Genomic DNA, 20803 nt, shown 5'->3' with positions numbered 1-20803 from the left:
AGAAGAGTAGGTTAAAGAAGGTGCTGGAGTAATTAAAGAAGTTGTGCTTGCCGAGGAAGATGAAGTAGAAGAGGATACTGATGATACTGAAGATGTTGAAGAGGAAGAAGATGCGTTTGTAGTTTTTTGGTGTTTTTCAAGTTGGTTATTGCTGTTGTTGTTGTTGTTATTATTATTATTATTATTATTATTATTATTATTAGTGTCTGTTGTTTCTTGAATTTGTTTAGTACTACTTGGTTGCCTCTGTTGCTGCTGCTGCTGCTGCCCTTGTTGTGAAATAAAATCTTGCTGAGAGCTTCTAAGCATTTGCAAAGTTGATTCTATACTTTTTGAAGGGTTTGAAGCTGTTGATTGATGAGATTTTCTATTGCTATTGCTGTTGCTGTTGTTGCTACCACTGTTGTTGCTTAAAGGACACATGGCAAACCATACACTTACAGAGAAGCAATCCAGAGAAGTGGGTTCGTTTAGATGGTATCAAGTAGGGTATTTCAAATGGCGAATGATAACAATAAAAGAATAATTAATAAAGACTGTTCTTTTGAAACAGAAGGATATATTATTGATTGAAAACAAATTCTTTTATATAAGAACTAAAAAAAAAAAAAAAAAAAAAAAAGCGGTAAAGTCCTTTGTAATGTTTCTCTCTTTCTTTTTTTTTTTATATTTTAAAAGGCTTTATTAATGTCCCTTTTTTTTTTCTTATAACTAATGCTCTTCTTTTTTTTTTAAAAAAAAATAAAAAATTTTATATATATATATATATTTTTTTTTATAATTATATCGAATCCTTTTAAAAAAAATTTTTTTTTTTTTTTGATTAGAAAAGTCCCTTTTTTATATTTGTATTAAAACTGAGTTTGTAGTAATAGTGGTGGTGATGGAAAGAAAAAATTAAAAAATTAAAAAATTAAAAAAATTTTAAATGTTTGTTTGGACAAAAAAAAAAAAAAATAAATTGGTGGTTATTTTTGATTGTCCCGCACACAAAAAAAAAAAATTACAAATATACACACTTTTGAAAAAAAAAAAAAAATTAATTGACACATTCTTAACATACAACAACTTTTGCCTTTAACTAAAACTTCTTCTTCTTCTTCTACTACTGTTTTATTATTAAGAACTCATATTAGAGTATATCTTAAGAATTTCTTCTAAGAAAAAAAAAAAATTCCTTTTCTTAATATGCGGTTTTCCTCCTTTTTTTCTTCTTTTTCTTCTTTTTCTACTCCTAAAGCCTTTATTTTTTTGGTTTTATTGTTCTCTTTTTTTTTTTTTTTTTTTTTTTTTTTACCTACCCAATCTAATCCAACCTCCTCCCCCCCCCCCTCATAGCTGACTAATTCAATGGCTCTCCTTAGACTTTATAAATAATTAACATACGGTTGCTATTTAACTTACACAGCACAACTCTCATAAACCATTCCACACTTGTGTATATGACAAAAAATTTCTTGTAACATTTCACGTGATCATTAACTGTAGCTAACGTGATTTGATTTATTAGTCATAACTATCAAATGATTACACATTTGTATTTATCTACCCAGCCTCATTGCAGCCCCCCCTCCATGTGGTTGTAATTTTTTTTTTTTTTTTTTTTTTTTTTTTGCTTTGAAATTCTTGTCCAACAACTAATTTATATATAACCTACGACATTTTATAACCCAAACCACCGTAATTTTAAATTGCTAGCCACCACCACCACCACCACCACAAAATCCTTCTTTTGGCTTCTTCTAACTCAGCCCAGTTATTTTTTTTTTTTTTTTTTTTTCGCCATTCATTCATTTTATCATTAACAATATATATATAATAACCATCACCATCCACTTATTTCTATCTTAATCACCTAATTATTTACTTTTATCATTTTAAATAAAAAAAATTAAAAAAAAAAAACAACACTCCCCCCTCTCTATCAAAATGTCAGCCCCTCAAAACCCACCACCTCAGTATTCCAGCAACTCCGTTTCAGATCCCCTCCTGACACCTCAGTATACAGATGCAGCCACAGCAGCTTCCGGGTTTGCCTCGGGTCTTGCTTCATCCTCTGCTCGCACACAATATGACCATCTGCCGGACGACATCAAGTATACCATGCCCATTTCTGATTTTGAGCTCGACCTACGAATGTCCTTTGTACGTAGAGTCTACACCATTCTAACGCTCCAATTACTCGGTACTACTGCCTTATCAAGCATTTTTATTCTTAACCCTGGACTCACCGTCTGGGCTCTCCAGAACCAGTGGGCTTTCTGGACAAGTTTTGCAGCTTCGATTGTTCTTATGCTATTGGCTTTTTGGAAAAGTAGATCGTACCCAATCAACCTTGTGTTTTTGGCCGGCTTTACTGCCGCAGAATCATACATGGTTGGATTTATTACCTCACTCTACGATACAAAAATTGTTGTCGAAGCATTTTTCCTTACTTTTGTCATTTTTGTCGGTCTTACTATTTTTGCATGCCAATCTAAGTACGACTTTTCACAGTGGCAAGGCGTGGCATGCACTGTTCTTTTCGTCATGATTGGCGTTGGTTTCCTCATGATGTTTTTCCCCTATAGCTCCACTGCTGAACTTATTTATTCCATCATTGGCGCCTTGCTTTTTTCCCTCTATATTGTCATTGACACTCAGCTTGTCCTTAAAAAATACCATTTGGAAGAAGAAGTCCCGGCTGCCATTTCTCTTTATTTGGATATCATCAATCTCTTTTTGTACATTTTGCGCATTCTCAATGAGGCAAACGATAACTAAATTGAGAAATTCTAGTTGCGTTACTTGCTCTTGAAGTGCGGCTTTAAACCTCAGCCGTGTCCTGTGGGGTAGTAGTAGTCTAATTAATATTTTTAATAGTAATAATAATTATAATAATAATCTTTTTATTTTTATTTTTTTATTTTTTTCATTCTACAAAAAAACTAAAAAATCTAAGCACTCTTCTTTACTTCTCCGTGAACCTTCTTGTTCCATTCGTCTCTCAGAATGTTCTTCCTGACCTTACCAGTAGAAGTCTTGGGCAACTCCTTAACCACCTCGATACGCTTGGGGATTTGGTAACCACCCAAAAAGTTGCGTAGCCACTTGCGAATATCCTCACCATCAATGTTTTGCGAAGGGTCCTGAAGAGTAATGAGCGCATATGGAACCTCACCATAGTGGTCATCCTTAATTCCAATTACAGCACATTCCAGGATATTGTGGTACTTGACAATGTGAGATTCAACATAGACTGAAGAAATGTTTTCACCTCCGGAAATGATAATGTCCTTGGCACGATCAAGCACCTCAATGGCACCATCAGTATGGACCACGGCCAAATCTCCTGAGTGGAACCAGCCATTCTTGAATGCCTTGGCTGTTGCTTCTGGGTCGTTGTAGTATCCCTTGGCCACAATGTTACCGCGAATCATAATTTCACCAATCTCCTTGCCGTTAGCCTCGACCTCGTCTTCCATATTGTCACTACCCTCCTTAATAACCTTGAGGTTCTGACAAGTCAGGAATCCATAGCCCTGTTTGGCCATGTTTTCAAAAATCTTGGTTGCTGGCATCTTGTTCCAATCCTCCTTGTAGAATCTGGTAACGGAAGGTCCATAAGTCTCAGTAAGACCATAACTATGGACAGGGATCAGGTTGTGAGAAATCATATCACCAAACAACTTGGCACTAGGAGGAGCAGCAGCAACGATAACCTTAACTTCGTGCTTCAATACTTGGGCACGCTTAGAGTTGAGAAGCATGGTGTTGACGGTAGGAGCAGCGCTAAAGTGGGTGATGCGCTCGCGAGTCAAGAGTCCCCAAATGTAATCGACGTCAATGCGGCGCAGCAGCACGTGGGTTCCTCTAGCAGCTGTGACAGCGTATGGGAAAGTCCATCCAGCAGCATGGAACAATGGGAGGGTCCAAAGGTATGTGCATCTGTGGTTTCCATAACTATCCTGGCAGTTGAGTTGACTTTCTGAGATTTGGGCAAGGGCAGCCAGGTAAACACCACGGTGAGTGTATTCCACAGCCTTGGGGTTACCTGTGGTTCCAGAAGTGAAAAACAATCCGAGGGTTGAGTTTTCATCAATGTCTTCAGCATAGAGACCGTCCCAACCTTGCTTGTAGGTCAAAGCGTCAAGATCAATGCCGTCACGAACAACACGGCCATACTCGCAGTCAAGTTTGTCAATTTCATCATCAGCAACATCTTCATCAACAATGACTCTGCGCTTGCCTGGGATTGGTTCAGCCAGGTGTGCGAATTCACGGTCAACAATGACGAGATCAGCTTCACCTAAGTTGAGGATATAGTCGATTTCCTTTTTAGTGAGGCGGTAATTGATTCCCTCGACAATACCTCCAGAAGCGGTGGCAGCAAACATTGTTTCGAGATGGGCTGGAGTGTTTGGAGCAATGATTGCGATTTTCTTGTAGCCATTGTGTTTAAAGAAGTAAGCGAGTCCCTTTACACGGTCAGCAAACTCTGCATATGTACGGGTGTAGTAACGGTTTGTGCGAGAGCGGTAGACAATTGCCTTTGCCTCTGGCTCGAGCAGCGATGAGCGGTAGAGAAAGTAGGCAGGGTTGAGTTCGTGGTTGTTAGGAGGTGGTGGGACATAATGGGGGTGGTCTGCGCGGAGGACTGGGGATGTAGAAGATGTAGAGTTTGCGCGGAGCTGGGAGGCTACTGCCATAAGGCGTGGGATTGCCATAGAGGAACGTCTTGAGAGAAATTTGTTTGAGAGCATTTGGAGGGGTGAGTAAAGAGATTAGATGAGATAATGTGATGTGATGTGAAGAATAGAAATATATATATATATATATAATAAATTGATGAAGAAAAAAAAAAAAAAAAAAAGAAAGAAAAATTGATGAATCCAAAGAGGGTTTTTAGACGAGTATTTATATCATTGAGGCCTTAAGGTGGGGAAATAAAAATATAAAATATAAAATAAAAAAATAGAATAACATAACATAACATAAAAAAAAAAAGGTACGATTTTGATAAAGTGTGGGGATGGCTGGTGATGATGATGAAAGAAGGATGATTTTGAGTACGCCTGGAAGGGGGGGGGGTTAACTTATTTTTTTTTTTTTTTTTTTTTTTTTTTTGGGGGGAGACACACCGGTCGGACGCAAATGGAGACTTACTTTTGAATATGATATTCAAAAGGTTTACAATACAAGATTAAGATTAATTATTATTATGTTTATTATTATTATTATTATTATTATTATTATTATTATTATTATTATTAGCCTGATTACAATCACCTTTTTTTCTCAACATCCGTCATTGGTTTTTTTTTTTTGTTAGCTTAGCCAGCTATGGAAAATAAAAATAAAGCCCCGGAGTTTTGTGCGGAGCGCTCCGAAAGTGATTTTTAATGTGTTGTATATGTGTGGGGTGGGGGATAAAATAAAAAAAAGATTAAGATATAGAATAGAATATGGGCAACAATACAATAGTAGTTACCATTGGTAAAGTTAATGTTACCATAATGTAAGCTAAATAAATAAAATAAATAAAATGAATAAATGTTAAAAGGTTCTTCATTTTTTTTTTTTTTCTCCTCCTTACCACACAATTTACTACTACAAATTAAATTTTTTTTTTTTTTTGGCAGAATGTCCGGACTGGTTATTAAGAAAGGCCGAACCCACTCAAGTGAATCTTTCTTTCTTTATTTATTTTTTTTTCTGCATACGGTAGTTTCTATGGAGGAGGAGGGGGGGGGGATATGATTTTAAAAATATAACTATTTAAAAAAAAAAATTAAATTAAATTAAATTAAATTAAAAAAAAATTAAAAATTAAAAAAAAAAAGTGGTGTGTGTGTTTGTTTGTTTGTGTTTAATGTTAAAGTCCTTTTTTTTATTTCCCTGTTTTATCCCCACCGGAGACACTCCACGAAAGAGTCCGAACATGAAGAAACCGAGACTTGTAAAATGAGGGGGGTAGAATGAATTTTTATTTTTATTTTTATTTTTATTTTGTTCAATTCTTTTTTCTTTTTTTTTTTTTTCTTTTGAAATTATCAATGAATTTCTTCTTCTTATTCTTCCTTGGAACAAAACCTTTCTTTCTTCTTCTTCTTCTTCTTTTTTCTTTTTTTTCTTCTTCTTCTTCTTCTTCTTCTTCTTCTCGCTCACAAAACCGTTATTTAAATATAGGTTGTTATTGTTGTTGATTATATTGATGTTGTAATTATGTCTGGACCAAATTCTTTCAAATTCATTCATTATTTATTTCTTTTTTTTTTCTATTGGTTTTACTGTACTATACTTTAATATATACTAGACTTTCAGACTTATTCTAGTAATAATAAGTAACTTATTCTAAATGTCTAAATATCACAAGGAAAAAAAAAAAAAAAAAAGCGGGGAGTCTAATAATAATCCTTTTTCTTTCATATATATATATATATATAGTTCTATTATGCGATATAGTTTAAACTCACAGTTTATATTTTCATGAAATTTTTTATATCCAAACTCGGTCTTTTAGGAACTTTTTCCATCTCGAATTTTTTTTATTATTATTTCAAAAAAAAAAAAAAAAAAAAAAAAACTTTAAAATGATTTTATTTTTATATTTATATTTATTTTCCGTCAAAATGATTTCCCCACCTTTTCTTTTTTTTTTTTTTTCTATATCTTTATTTTTATTTATTTAAATCTATCTATATTATAATTATATATCATATAAATGGCATAATTATGAAAAACAAAAAGTCTCCTTTTGCCTGTATCTAATTTGATAAACTTATGTATATATACATTAATTCTTTATTCTTTTGTATCCGGAATTTCTCCTTTTTTTTGTTTTGTTATGTTATGTTTTGTTGTTGTTGTTTTTTTTTATTTCCTCCCCTCCCTTTCTCCTCCAATTTTCATCATTCCTGGGATTGATTCTTGCACCATCAATTGAGTCTATCCGGCCCAGGAAATTAAAAAAAAAAATAAAACAAAAACAAAATATATATGATAAAATAGTGGTACAGTGTAGTAGTAGACATAATAATAATGTCCTTATATTATATAAACTAAGTGTATTGTGTGCGTATGTGTGTGTGTGTGGGGTGTTTTGTAAGGTAGTTTATTTTGTTTATTTATTAGGAATTTATTGAAAGGTAACAACATCACTTCTATATATATTGTAATATAGACCGAATCACATGATTCTGTAGAACGGAACCTATAAACGGACTGACTGGTTTTCGGACTTGCACACTCACACATAACGGAACATCATCATCATCATCATCCCCACGTTTTTTTTTTTTTTTTTTTTTTTTTGTTCCACCACCGGTCGGGGTTCCCACATGAGGCCCTTTAAACGGTTGCATATATATATATGTGTGTATTGAATCCGAAAAATGTCCCGAATAGGAAATATCCGGGGGAAGTTTTTCTTTGATTTAAACAAAATTTAAAAAAAATAAAAAAAAAAAAAAACCGACAAACTTTTCTTTTTTTGATTAAAATCCGATTAAAAATACTTTCTTTTTTTTTTTTTTTTTTTTTTTCGTCTAGCTCTCTCTATCTCTATCTTCTTCGGTCATTAAATAATAATAACCTTTTAACTTCGGTCATGGTGACTGATCATTCCGATCATTTAAATCTGTTAATTTTTTTTTTTTAAAGAAATTAATTTTTTTTTTTAAAAAAAAAAAAATAAAAATAAAAATAAAAAAAATTGATTTCTCTTGATAATAATAATAATAATAATAATAATAATAATAATAATATAATTATTGATTTTTTACATCTTTTAATTGATTCCCTCATTATTTGTGCCAAGAACCATTAAAGACCATATTTTTATTTATTTTATATTTCAAAATAATAAATAAATAATAATAATAATAAAAAAAAAAACCCCGGCCTCAAATGGAAATTCTCTACAATATCTCCTCTTTCTTATTTTCTTATTTTCTTACTTTTTTTTTTTATTTCTTCTATTGATTTCTTCTATTTAATAATCAATCAAATTCTGGTATTTCCGACTGGCCGATGGCAAATCCATTAATTGGTTGATTCATTTTTTAATTTTTTTAATTTTTTTTTTTTTTTAAAAAAATTCTTTAAATTCTTTAAATTCTTTAAATTCTTTAAATTCTTTAAATTCTTTAAATTCTTTAAATTCTTTAAATTCTTTAAATTCTTTAATTAAATAATAACTTAGTTTGAAGTAACTTCTTTAACATAATATATATATGTCAACTAAATAAATTATGCTATGGCTGATTAGCTCCCATAACTCCGTTCATTTTTTACCCCACATTTCTTTTCAGGGTATTTTGTTAAGAAAGGCTGAAAGGGGAGGGAAGAAAGGGAGTAGTAAGTATGTAAAGGAATAATTTCGGTAGGTGTAATTACAAAATCTATTATATATATAATAATATTTAGAATAGAATTATAGGGATTGCCCAAAAGGGAAAGAGGTTGGGATGTATTATACTCCTAATTATGCGTATATCTGATCATTGAAAATATTTTTATTTTATTTAATTTAATTTTACTCAATAGTTAAATTATTATATAAACTTTGAAGAATAGAAAAAAAAAAAAATTAGCTTGGTTTTCTTTTTAATTATTATTAGATGATAAAAATTTTGAAAAAATTTGAAATTTTTTTTAAGTTGAAATTTGTATATATTTTGTGGGAAAGGTTTAAAAAAAATAATAAAATAAAAAAAAAAACCCAAAGTAGTTGTAGAAAAGAATTGAAAAAAAAAAAAAAATTAAAAAAATTAAAAAAATTAGAAAAATTTCTCTCCAAGTAGTTGAAAAATTTCAATATAAAAGCAACAAAAAAATTTTTTTTTTTTTTAATTTTTTCCTTTTTATATTTAAAGCCCACAATTTTTTTTTCTCTAAATGACACGGCGCTATGTTATTACATGATAATGACTAATCATAACTACTTGGGTCAAAAAATTTTTTTTTTTTCTTACATTTTATACCAACATTAACACTACCAAAAATTCCACCTTTAACTAAAAAAAAAATAAAAAAAAAATAAGAAATCAAATGTTATTATTATAATCATGAAAAAAAAACAAAAATACAAAAAATATATTCAGTAGTCAATTTTTTTTTTATAAATATTAAACTGTAGTCTTTTTAACAATATTTCATGTAACAATATGTTGTAATGTCATTCATAACCCTTACCCATGTAATTGTAACATATATTTATATATATATTTTTTTGCTTCTACATACTTTAAAAAAAATGAAAAAAATTTCACTACCACCATCCAAAAAAAAAAATGAAAAAAAAATTTTTTTTTCTTTGTTTTTATTATTATTTTATTATTATTTCATTAGAATAATAATTATTATAGTATTAGTATTATTATTAGTATTATTATTATAGTATTGTTGTTGTTGTTGTTGTTGTTGTTGTTGTTGTTGGGGGGGAATAAGTAAAACCTCCACATACAAACAAATTTATTTGTCTTGCGCACTGATAAAAAAAAAAAAAAAAAAAAAAAATAAAAAAATAAAAAAAATGGCCTAACCGCACAAGACCATCTTGGGGTTTCCCTTACACACACACACACACACACACACAAACACAAAAAGAAAAAGAAGAAGAAAAATTTTTTTTTTTTTTTTTTCCCTACCCAGTCAGAAGAAAAAAAAAAAAAAAAAAAAAAAAATCCCTCTTTCTTTCTTTCTTTCTTTCTCTTTTTTTTTTTTTTCTCCTTTTTTTTTCCCTCCTTTTTCCTACCACCCACCCATTCTATCCACACTATTATCGTGCAAGATATTTAACAAGCATGTCTGTTGCTTCTATCGTATGTAAATCTTTGACAAAAAAAAAAAATAATAATGATTTTATTTATTCTTTTATAAATCAATCAATCAATCAATCAAATTATAATATCTAACAAGTTTTTTTCTTCTTCTTCTTCTTCTTATTTTTTTTTTTAAATAGAACCTTTTTGCTGTTCTTGGTACGTTGTCTTCTTCTTTTTTTTTTTTTTTTTTTTTTTTAATCAAATCAAAGCAGTTTGAAAATTTTTTTTTTTATTTATTTTTTAAGAAAAATCTTTTCTAACAAATTTCATTTAGACGAGGAGAACTCCATCAACCCCAAGGCCGCTGGCCCTGTCCGTGAGGTTGTTAAGAAGACTGCCTCTACCAAGAAGTCTGATGTGAACCCCCGCAGCAACAACAGTGGCAGCAGACCCTCCAAGCGCCCCCAGTACCAGGGCAATGAGGCTGCTTTCCGCGATCGCAATGCTGGCCGTGATGCCAACCGTTCTCGTCCTCTTGATGAGAAGACTGAGGGTGGTCGTCCTGCTCGCCGTGGCCCTCCCCGTGCCTCTGGCAACCGCAGCAATGACAGACACTCGCGCTCTGGCAAGGCCGACACTGAAAAGACTGTCGAAAAGGGCTGGGGTGATGACAAGAAGAAGCTTGATGATGAAAAGGCTGCTGAAACTATTGCCAAGGCTGATGAAGAATCTGAGTCTGTTGAAGCCGCTGCTGATGCTTCTGCTGAAGCCGTTGCTACCCCCGCTGAGCCTGTTGAGCCTGAAGCCGTCACCAAGACTCTTGAAGAGTACTTTGAGGAGTTGAGCGTTGAGTCTGCCGCTCTTGGTGGCCCCGCTGCTGAGACCCGCAAGCCCAATGAAGGTGCTGAGGACTCCAAGTACCAGGCTGTTCTCAAGCGTGAAGAGGAAGACTTTGTTTCTGCCTCTAAGGTCAAGGCTGTCAAGTCCAAGAAGACTAAGGAAAAGGTCACTCTCGAGGTTAACCCCGTTTTTGCTTCTTCCCCAGCATCTGCTCCTAGATCTGACCGCCCCCCCCGCAGATCCAATAACAACAGAGACAACAGAGATAACAGCAGTAACCACAGAGCCCCCCGTGACCGCAACAGCAACAACAACCGGCGCCAGGCCCCCCGTGCCGCTCAGCAGCAAAAGAAGTCTGCTGCTCCTGCTGCTCCTGCCGTCAACCTTGCCAACACTGACGAGTTCCCCACTTTGGGTGCCTAAAGAAAGGCTTTTGCCATTCCCCCCCCCTCCTCCCCTTTTTTTTTTTTTTTTTAAAAGGATGATGAGATTTTAAAAGAATGAAAACAAAACAAAAATGAAAAATAACTTTTAATGTGGAAAATGTGTTTTAAAAAAAAAAAAAAAATAAAACAAAAATGAATGAAAAATTTTGATTTTTTATAACAAAAAAAACAAACAAACAATGAAAAAAAAATTGAAAATCAAACCTCTTTGATTTGTGTTTTTTTTTGTATAATTAAAAAAACAAAAAAAACAAAGAGAGTAAGAGAGTAAGAGCTATTGATTCTAATTTGAAATAAAAAAAAAAAAGTTTCACGTAATTGTGCGCAGTTGTACAAGCGCAGCAATGGCATCTTCCTCGGCCCGCGAATCTGCAATACCTGTTGTTGCACCCGTTTGTTGTTGTTGGCCTGTTGCTGCTGCTGCTGCTGCTGCTGCTACTGCTACTGTCCCGGCCAGCGGCACCTTGTATTGTTGTGGTGGTGATGCCCCACGCATCATATCCGCAACACCTGGCAGTTTATCTGTCACTTGTCCTGGACCTCCAGCCAATTGTAATAGCGCTGAACTTGTTTGCTGCTGCTGCTGCTGTTGTTGTTGTTGTTGTTGCTGGACTGACAATGATGATGCCATTGTTCCAGGACTTGTTCCTCTTCCTCCACTAGACGTCCCACGCATTCCACTACCATTACTACCATTTCCACTACCATAGTATGACCCGGGTGGAGATGACAAAGGTGTGGGCCGCGTGCTGCGTAACGAATTCACTTGTTGCGAATGTGGTCCATGCTGCTGCTGCTGCTGCTGCTGCTGCTGTTGTTGTTGTTGTGGATTTAATTGCAACCCGTGACTACTTCCACTGCTAGTGCTTCCTAGAAACCCACCAAACCCAGGTGAACTTAACGAGTGCTGTTCTAAACTTCCAACGGGACTCGGGTTACTGTAAAACCCTGCTCCACCTGCTCCTCCTGCTCCTCCAAATCCACCTTGACCTCCTCCACTCGTTGGACTCATCAACAAACTTCCACCACCAATCCCTCCTCCTCCACTACTACTGCTGCTGCTACTTATACTCTCGCGAGCCCCATGTTGCGGCTTGAAATAATACCCTCCGGCCCCACCTGGTGATGTTGAAAACCCTCGTACTGCAACATCCCCTGCACTTCCACTACTAGTCCGTCTCAACGACGCTGCACCAATTGCTTGCCAATCCTCTTCGTCTGTCTCACTTTGCCGCCGTCGCATTTGTTGCTGAAGTCCATTACGTTGCTCAAACATTTGCCGTGTAGCAAACCCAGCAGATGTCGGCGATGATGACAATGGTTTTGCTGCAATTGGCGCATACCCAGAAAACCCAGGTAATTTACCTGCAGCTGCTGCAGCAGCAGTGATTGTTCCAGATGATGATAATGACGAAAATGATGACGACATGTGTTGAGCTTGGTGTTGTGGAACTTTGGGTTGGAGTGGAGGCAAGTACTTGTCGGTAATACCAACTGACCCACTCGGCTTATTTCTAGAACCTCGGTTTCGGCTCCCGTGTTTTTTGGGAGGCTTCCCGTCTTCTTCAAGGTCCATACGTCCCGCCATTCCTTCAAAATCACTTTCGCTTTCACTTTCGTCATCATCCTCGTCATCGCTCACAATCGCATGGTCGTTATCCTCTTTATCGTAGTCCATAAGGTCATCAAACTCCATGTCCACTACTCCATGCACGTCCCGCTCAGTCTTGAAACTGACTCGAGGTCCATTCACTCGTTTATTTCCAGACCCAATCACCAAAGACGACCTCATGGGTTGTTGCTGTTGCTGTTGCTGTTGCTGTTGCTGGTGCTGTTGCTGTTGCTGTTGCTGCTGATACTGCTGCTGTTTAGGAAGAGAACCTTGATGCTTCAATCTTAATACATCAACGGCAGCTTCATCGCGCTCCTCGTCCTCATCCATGTCTCCAATATCGTCCAGCCCATCGTCATCATCATCTTCGTCATCGTCATCATCACTACTCACACCAACATTTTCTTTAAACATCATCCGAGCGCGGTGAATACTACTGCGGCGGCGTCTTCTGTTGCGTGTGAGAGTGGTTGGATGCAAAGGTGTTGAGTGACTTAATCTGCGATGTGTCTGTGCCGTGGATTGTGTTGCTGCTGTTGTTGTTGTTGTTGTTGTTGTTGCTGCTGCATGACTCATCATTGCTCCAGGCTTACCCACACTAGACCCAGGGGTTGACGAAAGCGAAGCGTGAGCAGACGAAGATTCATCGTAATCGTCGGCCCAAACGCTTGTGGCTTGCGACCGCAGTGACGCCGCAGCAAGTAGCGATGCGGCGCCAGCTGTTTGTGTAGGAGTAGACAGAGCACTGTTCCCGCCAACACCCGAATTATCCGTAGGTCTAAGTAAGGGTGACAGCGGTGGACGGACTGCTGCATTTGCAAGTGCCGGCAAAGACTCGCGGCGACGTCGGGCTCCTGTTGTTGGAATTCTCGTATTTGTAATAACCGTATTTGGCTGCTGTTGCTGTTGTTGTTGTTGTTGTTGTTGGTGGTGCGCGCCAACATTTCCTTGTGCATTAGCGCCAGTTGTTGCCCCTCCAGGGGCTGCTGCCGAACTAGTGGACCCGGGTACACTTCCGTCCAGTTTCCGAGCGGCCCAGCGGCCCCAGCCAACCTTATCAAAGCGAACTTGGTGGACAGGGTCCGTAACGTCGAGAGCAGCAATGATAAGGCGGCGTTGTTTGGATAATGAAAGCTCGCCAAAACCTGGAATAGTCAAGGCCAGGTGATTGGTAATATGACGAATGGGCAAAGGTCCTTGTGAAAGCAATAGACCAGCTAGTTTTTCCGGCGTCACGGCGGCTGCAGCCGCCAGCGCAAGCGGAGAATTTGTATTAAGCGGGCCTGCATATGATGGAGACCCGGGACTTCCACCTGGGAGTGCGGTGGCTGTTGAGCCCATGCCTCCTTGTGAACCCGCGGCTGCCGCGGCTGCAGCCAATATGGCAGCTGAAGGTTTGAGTGATGGAACGGTTGTTCCCCCACTATTAGAGGCTGAAGCTGAGGAGGTTATCGGTGTAGTTATTCCTGTTGCTGGACTTGGGAGCATAGCTGCTGACTGTTTTGCTAAGAGGTTGTTGCTGTTGTTGTTGTTGTTGTTGTTGTTGTTGTTGTTGTTGTTGTTGTTGTTGTTGTTGTTGTTGTTGTTGTTGTTGTTGTTGTTGTTGTTGTTGTTGCTATTGCTATTGCTGTTGTTGTTATTAATGTTGATATTATTGCTTGTTTGAGGGTTGTTAGTAGCTGCTGACGCTGGGGTGGCAGAGTACCGGCGGTTGGAAAGACTTGCTGAGGAGGCTGGGGAAGACCCTACTGACGCTTGAGCGTTGGGAGACGAGGATGACGAGGATGACGAGTAGTCTGGGCCGGTGCCTGCGCCGGGTCCACCAGTTGTCGTGTTATTTGAGTTGTTATTGGTTGCAGATGAAAGAGTTTGAGTGTTGCTGTTACTACTACTGCTACTGCTACTGTTAGTGCTACTGTTATTGCTGTTTCCGTTATTGCTGTTGTTATTGGCTTGTTGCACGTTTTGACGCGACAGGGCTGCATCCTGAGAGGCTGCGCTTGCAGCTGCCAGAAGAGAACTGAGAGCACCGTGAGTTGGTGCACTGTGTTGAGATAGACTAGAAGGCCCGGCCAGCGGGATTGCATGAGCAGAGGTAGATGAGCCTGATATATGAGAAGCATTATTATTAGTAGCAACAGTAGTAGTAGCTGCAATAGAAGCAGTAGAAGAAGCAGCAGCAGCAGCAGCAGCAGCTTGAAAGCCTGAGTTTGGTAGCTGAGCTGTCATTGTTTTGGTGAGGGAGTAATTGAGATTGAAATAAAGAAAAAAAAATGTGTTTAAGAATTATAGTAGGATATAAATATTGTAAGATAGAGAGATATAGATAGCAGTTGAGGATTATATTAAGAACCCTTGATAAGTTTCTAAGTATAATTTATCAATTAAAGAGATTAATTATTATTAATATTAATATTATTATTATTATTAAAAGACTTGACTTTTGATAGAAAATGAAAACTGGTGGTTGTGATAAAAAATAAAAAAATAAAAAAATAACAAAAAAAAAAAAAAGAATTTCTTATTTTGAAATTTTTCACTTTTGTCAAATTGCAATCTTTTTTGTTATCTAAAGAAATTTAACTTGCTGGCAAGCTGGCTGCGATATAAAAAAAAAAAATAAAAAAAATAAAAAAAAAAACCTATAAGGAGGAGGTTTTTTTTATTTTTTTATTTTTTTATTTTTTTATTTTTTTTTATTTTTTTATTTTTTTTTATTTTTTAAATGGGCGATAAATAAACAAATAAACAAATAAACAAAAAAAAAAAAATTAAACGTTTTTTTAACTTATTGATAGAGAGAGAGAGAAAAAAAAAGACGCAAATTCAACTTTCAATTCAATTCAATTAAATGAAATTCAATTCAATTCAATATTTACTTCAAAGTAGTAGTAGTAGTAGTAGAAATTCTTTATATATATAATTTAAACAAAATTTAAATAAAAATCTTTATAAGACCAAATTAATATATTTTATTATTATAAATAAATAAATATCAAAGTTAAAAAAAAAAAAAAAAAAAAAAAAAAAAGCCGTTTTTATTTATTTTTTTTTTTTCTACAATCCAAAAACAAATGACCCAGTCATTAATCCTAATATATTTATATATATAAATAAATAAATAAATATATATGTTTATAATAAAAAAAAAAAAACATTCAAATCTTACAGCTAAACTGTCTCATCTCTTATAAACAAGCAAAAAAAAGTAAAAAAAAATAATAAAAAACGTCATCAGTGCCGCCACCCCACGTGATGGGTTACCCTACCACAAGTGGAATATTAACAACAAAATAAAAAAAGTTAAAAATGCACTGAAATTATCACACTCACACAGCAAAAAAAAAAAAAAAAAAAAAAAAAAACCAACAAATAAAATAAAAGGGAAAAAAAATAACAAAAAAAAGTTAAAGCTTCCCTGCCAGGGGTCGAACCTGGAATCTTTCGCTATGTAACCATTAATGATCGTAGGCGAACGCCTTGCCATTGGGCCACAAGGAATAGCTTGAAAGTTTAAAATTGACTGTGTATTCAAAACACATGTTAAGATAAATAAAAATTTGTAAAAATAGTGTTTTAAGCATTATTTGAGCTAAAAATTTTAAACAAATAGGATTATAATTAATTAGAATAAATTAAAAAATTAAAAAAATTACAAAATTGTAATTATAACAGGAACCGTTTATGATATGAGCAAAAAAATAGGATAGTGTAGATGCTGATTTTAAATCCTTCAATAGCATTTAAACTAAAACAAATTTGTTTTGTTCTTTTAAAAGAACATTTGAAATAAATATATTTTAACTAACAATAAAAAAATTAATTAAGAATTGGCTATTCCTAAACTAACAATTGAAATAAATGAAATATATATACAAAAAAAAAAACAGTTCAAGTTAGAGAAAAAGTCTGATAAGTGACAATATATTTGTATCATTTAACCCTAAACCTGATCTCTATTAACCCCACCATATATATTTACTTAGGTAAACAAGCCTTTAATACCCCACTACAGTTTGAGTTTTAACTTGTTGTTTCTATCAACTATACTTTATATTTTAAGATATATTTAATCTATTTAATACTTTTAATTTTTTTTGAGATATAAATTCAACTATTTCAATCTACAAATATTTATAAATGACATAAATGATTCATACTTCTATGTAAAGTATATACCATTTTATCATACTGGATTGGCCATCTAAGAAATAGATATTATATTGCCATGTGATAAGTCTCAATTGTTAAAAAAGAAATCGCAACAACATCAATGATGGGAATTTTATTTTATTTTATTTTTCTTAGATTCAGTTAAGAAATTTCCTTAAGAAGAAGTAGATTAATAAATTTATAAATTTATAAAAAATAAAAAAAAAAAAAGTATGGAGGTATAAATAAAAGGCTTCCCCCCGGTGTTTTTGATTTTTATTTCTTTTCTCTTACCATTCACTTTTACACAACTTTTTAAACCTCTACCTCTAAATATCTATTGAAATCTACTATCTACTACCATCTATTATCAACTACTATTAACTACTACTACCAACTACTACTACCAACTACTACTACCAACTACTACTACCAACTACCACTACCAACTACTACTACCAACTACTACTACCAACTACTACTACCAACTACTACTGCCATCTATTACTACAATCTACTACTGCCATCTACTACTACCATCTACTACCATCTCTCCTACCATCTACTATCAACTACTATTTACCATATCATACTATCTATAAACACTCTCACTCACATTTCTCTGCTATTATTTCTTTCAATATGTTGCAGTCGCCTATTGGTAAGTTTACTAATACCGATTCACCCAATACTAAAGTTATTGATCTAACTTTGTAATAGACAAACATCACCTGGACTCAATCTCAAAAGTATACAGTCATATTAAGCCATCATTATTTCTTTTATTGTTAAAGTGTACTTTTTGTAAGTTTTCATATACCAACACATGTAATACTTAGGCTCTTAATCTAACTCTCTACTAGAAAATACATATGATCGACTGGACCTCAATGCTAAAGATTGAGCATTAGTTACCATGAGTTGTTTGTAAAGGAGATAATCAATATTACTATACGACTGAAGGTCTCCAACCTGGGATATCATCGAAGGTGAATTAAATTTGTCAACAATGTTATTCAGATGTGATGACAGCAGCTACATATACAACTACGACTTCAACTACCCAAACACACACCCACACCCACACACACACTCACTCACTCATACGATACTATGCTATACTAAAACGTCCTATTGTGCTTTCTGTTATTCAATGTTTGATGGTTGGTCGCAGCTTAATCAAGGAGTGCCGACCTTGACCCTGCTTATTGACCACCTCTTGGTTATCCAGAGGAACCACGTCCACCATTGATGAAAGTATGATGAAACCTCTTTGTCAATTTTGTTGTGTTGTGTTGATCAACCTGTTGTCGTTTCAGTTATTCAATATTATGGTGGTTTGTGGAATATCAATTGAAGAGTGCCGTTGTTGCTCTTCCCTATTGGACCCCCTTTTAATTATGTTATTCGGTTGAGAAATTCCAATAGGAAGAAATCACAATTTAAAAAAACAAAGAACTATGGTGGTAGAAATAAAAGATCTTCTTGCCTTTTTTTCAATTACTATTTATTTTTCCCAGCACTTATTTTTTTAACCTATACCTTTACTACTATATCACGAACTACTACTATCAACTACTATCAACTACTATCAACTACTATCAACTACTATCAACTACTATCAACTACTATCAACTACTATCAACTACTATCAACTACTATCAACTACTATCAACTACTATCAACTACTATCAACTACTATCAACTACTATCAACTACTATCAACTACTATCAACTACTATCAACTACTATCAACTACTATCAACTACTATCAACTACTATCAACTACTATCAACTACTATCAACTACTATCAACTACTATCAACTACTATCGACTACTATCAACTACTATCAACTACTATCAACTACTATCAACTACTATCAACTACTATCAACTACTATCAACTACTATCAACTATCATTTACTATTACCAATCACCAACCATTATTGTCAACCATCAATTTCTATTATCAACTATGATCTATTATTTACCATACTATACTATCCCATATTCAAACATACGATCATCCTCATTTCTTTAAAGTTATTACTTTCAACAAGCTGCAGTGGTTTTTGGTAAGTTTACTTATACCAATGCATCCAATACTTAGCTCATTGAACTAACATTTTTTTAGACTGACATGCGATTCACTTAACCTCAATGATACGGTCATTCTTTGCCACCATTAATTTTGTTATTGTTGTAGTGGTCTTTTGGTATGTTTACTTATTCCAATGCACCCAATACTTAGCTAACTAATTTTTTTTTAGATCATCATGCAATTCACTCAACTCCAAAGCTATACTGTCATGGTTCTCCATAATAGGTTCCTTTATCGACATGACAATCAAAGTGACTTTATCCATCTATCTATCGTTAATGATCAGGCAAACAACATTGAGGACACATGTTGGATAAGCTAATGGAATTGGTAAACATCGTTTGTGACAAGTTGCAACTGCAACTGCGACTGCAAGCAACTACCACACCCACACACACACCCGCACACACCCGCACACACCAGCACACAACAGCACACACCAGCACACACCAGCACACACCAGCACACACCAGCACACACCAGCACACACCAGCACACACCAGCACACACCAGCACACACCAGCACACACCAGCACACACCAGCACACACCAGCACACACCAGCACACACCAGCACACACCAGCACACACCAGCACACACCAGCACACACCAGCACACACCAGCACACACCAGCACACACCAGCACACCTACACACCAACCCACACACCAACCCACACACATACCACTATCTCACTATCTCACTATCTCACTATCTCACTATCTCACTATCTCACTATCTCACTACCTCACTACCACTTACAACACCATTATATTAACCCATTGTACTTTTAGCCTTTCAATGTTTTAATGGTTGGTCGCAGATTAATGAAGGATTGACGCCCTTGATCCTGCTTATTGACCTCCTTATTGTTATCAAGAGGAACCAGGACCACTATTGATGAAAGTGTGAGGCAACATTTTTGTTGATTGACGATTGTTTTGTGTTGTGATTAATCGACTTATTATGCTTTCTGTTTTTCAATGTTTGATGGTTGGTCGCAGATTAATTAAGGAGTGCCGACCTTAACCCTGCTTATTGACCACCTCTTGGTTATCCAGAGGAACCACGTCCACCATTGATGAAAGTATGATGAAACCTCTTTGTCGATTTTGTTGTGTTGTGTTAATCAACCTGTTGTCGTTTCAGTTATTCAATATTATGGTGGTTTGTGGAATATCAATTGAAGAGTGCCGTTGTTGCTCTTCCCTATTGGACCCCCTTTTAATTATGTTATTCGGTTGAGAAATTCCAATATGAGGAAGTCACAATTTAAAAAAACAAAGAACTATGGTGGTATAAATAAAAGATCTTCTCGCCTTTTTTTCAATTACTATTTATTTTTCCCAGCACTTATCTTTTTTAACCTATACCTTTACTACTATATCACGATCTACTACTATCACTTACTATTACCATCCACCAACCATTATTGTCAACCATCAATTTCTATTATCAACTATGATCTATTATTTACCATACTATACTATCCCATATTCAAACACACTATCATCTACATTTCTTTAAAGTTATTACTTTCAACAAGCTGCAGTGGTCTTTTGGTAAGTCTACCTATTCCAATGCACCAATATTTAGATCATTGATCTAACCCTTTAGTGGACAAATCTTCACACAACCTCAAAGATACGGTCATTCTTTGCCACCATTAATTTAGTTATTGTTGCAGTGGTCTTTTGGTAAGTTTACTTATACCAATGCATCCAGTATTTAGCATATGGAACTAACATTTTTTTTAGACTGACATGCGATTCACTTAACCTCAATTATACGGCCATTCTTTGCCACCATTAATTTTGTTATTGTTGCAGTGGTCTTTTGGTATGTTTACTTATTCCAATGCACCCAATACTTAGCTAACTAATTTTTTTTTAGATCATCATGCGA

The 20803-nt window shown here is 35.1% G+C and overlaps 4 protein-coding genes across 4 annotated transcripts; 2 read left to right on the top strand and 2 right to left on the bottom strand.

Moving 5' to 3' along the window:
- Positions 1 to 1929: 1929 nt before the first annotated feature.
- On the top strand, positions 1930 to 2763 carry SAPINGB_P002677 (uncharacterized protein; the record flags this gene model as incomplete). Its single annotated transcript, XM_031997395.1, has 1 exon — positions 1930 to 2763. The coding sequence occupies one exon, from the start codon at positions 1930 to 1932 to the stop codon at positions 2761 to 2763; it is 834 nt and encodes a 277-aa protein (XP_031853286.1).
- Positions 2764 to 2936: 173 nt separating this feature from the next.
- Positions 2937 to 4742, bottom strand: SAPINGB_P002676 (uncharacterized protein; the record flags this gene model as incomplete). Its single annotated transcript, XM_031997394.1, has 1 exon — positions 2937 to 4742. The coding sequence occupies one exon, from the start codon at positions 4740 to 4742 to the stop codon at positions 2937 to 2939; it is 1806 nt and encodes a 601-aa protein (XP_031853285.1).
- A 5043-nt stretch (positions 4743 to 9785) lies between these two features.
- On the top strand, positions 9786 to 11009 carry SAPINGB_P002675 (uncharacterized protein; the record flags this gene model as incomplete). Its single annotated transcript, XM_031997393.1, has 3 exons — positions 9786 to 9803; positions 9944 to 9962; positions 10081 to 11009. The coding sequence occupies 3 exons, from the start codon at positions 9786 to 9788 to the stop codon at positions 11007 to 11009; spliced, it is 966 nt and encodes a 321-aa protein (XP_031853284.1).
- A 333-nt stretch (positions 11010 to 11342) lies between these two features.
- On the bottom strand, positions 11343 to 14873 carry SAPINGB_P002674 (uncharacterized protein; the record flags this gene model as incomplete). Its single annotated transcript, XM_031997392.1, has 1 exon — positions 11343 to 14873. One exon carries the CDS (start codon positions 14871 to 14873, stop codon positions 11343 to 11345), a length of 3531 nt encoding a protein of 1176 aa, XP_031853283.1.
- Between the last annotated feature and the right edge of the window lie 5930 nt (positions 14874 to 20803).

This window comes from Magnusiomyces paraingens, assembly GCF_902498895.1.
Source record: "Magnusiomyces paraingens strain CBS 517.90 genome assembly, contig: contig2, whole genome shotgun sequence".
NCBI lineage: Eukaryota > Fungi > Ascomycota > Dipodascomycetes > Dipodascales > Dipodascaceae > Magnusiomyces > Magnusiomyces paraingens.
Note: the sequence above shows the minus strand (reverse complement) of the source record. Positions and strands in the feature narration are given on the sequence as shown.